The sequence below is a fragment of the Nestor notabilis genome, unplaced genomic scaffold (assembly GCF_000696875.1).
Source record: "Nestor notabilis isolate BGI_N333 unplaced genomic scaffold, ASM69687v1 scaffold33575, whole genome shotgun sequence".
Taxonomy (NCBI): Eukaryota; Metazoa; Chordata; class Aves; order Psittaciformes; family Psittacidae; genus Nestor; species Nestor notabilis.
The window spans coordinates 1-1,001 of NW_009928452.1; the positions used below are offsets into that span (position 1 = coordinate 1).

General features: G+C 49.8%; 1 protein-coding gene across 1 annotated transcript; it reads left to right on the forward strand.

Annotated features, from left to right (window-relative positions):
• Nucleotides 1-218: 218 nt before the first annotated feature.
• LOC104401132 (homeobox protein Hox-A11) lies at nucleotides 219-451 on the forward strand (the record flags this gene model as incomplete). Its single annotated transcript, XM_010014501.1, has 1 exon — nucleotides 219-451. A coding segment is annotated over one exon (233 nt), but the record flags the coding sequence as incomplete, so codon positions are not given.
• Between the last annotated feature and the right edge of the window lie 550 nt (nucleotides 452-1,001).

Sequence of the window (1,001 nt, forward strand, 5' to 3'; positions counted from 1 at the left end):
GGGGCCGATGCTGGTCCCGGTGGGTCCCTCTCCCCGGCTGCCCGCACCAGCTAAGCCGTGGAGCAGTGGCCCAGCCCCGGACCTGCCACCGACGGCCACGAAGCGGCCAAAACGCGTCTTTCCCATGTTAACGTGGGTTTTTTTTTTGAGTGTGTCCCCCCCACCTCTCCTCAGCCCCCGCCAGGGCTCAAACGCTTCTGCCTTTTTTCGCTCCACAGGTGGACAACGTACCCGTAAAAAGAGATGCCCATACACCAAATATCAAATTAGGGAGTTAGAAAGGGAATTCTTCTTCAGCGTCTACATAAACAAAGAGAAACGCCTCCAGCTCTCCCGAATGCTCAATCTGACCGACCGCCAAGTGAAAATATGGTTTCAGAACAGAAGAATGAAAGAAAAAAAAATTAACAGGGACCGATTACAATATTACTCAGCTAATCCACTACTTTAAAAAAAAATTCAAGACGAGATTAAATTCAGATTTCGCCCTTGACAAGGTCAAGCCACGGGGTTACATGGAGGGAGGAGGTGTGTATCTGATGGGACTAGAAGAATCCAAGGTTTTACATACATGTAAATCTACTCTGGAACTTCAATGGTGATTTTATATATATAGATATATTTACATATCAACTGGAATCGATTTGATTTTGACACACATGGCACCCATTCTGGAACGGGCACGTCACCTCTGAGAGCAAAATCCATACCTCTTACCTTTCCAGGCACTGCGGCTCACCCTGCTACCGCTCTCGGGGTCACAGGCCGGGGGACAACATCCCTCCGTCCCCGGACTCGCCCATTCCCGGACCTCCTTCTCCCCTGGACGGCTGCAGACCAGGGGCTGGAGATTGCCAGGTCGAGCTCACCCACCCAGGACCACTGCAGAATAGAAACTCTGAGAAATAACCTTTTGTTCTTCCTTAGCGGAAAAAAAATATCTAGGTTAGAAGCAGTGCTCCACTGCCCATGGGTTTGAAAGGAGAATTTGAAGGGACACA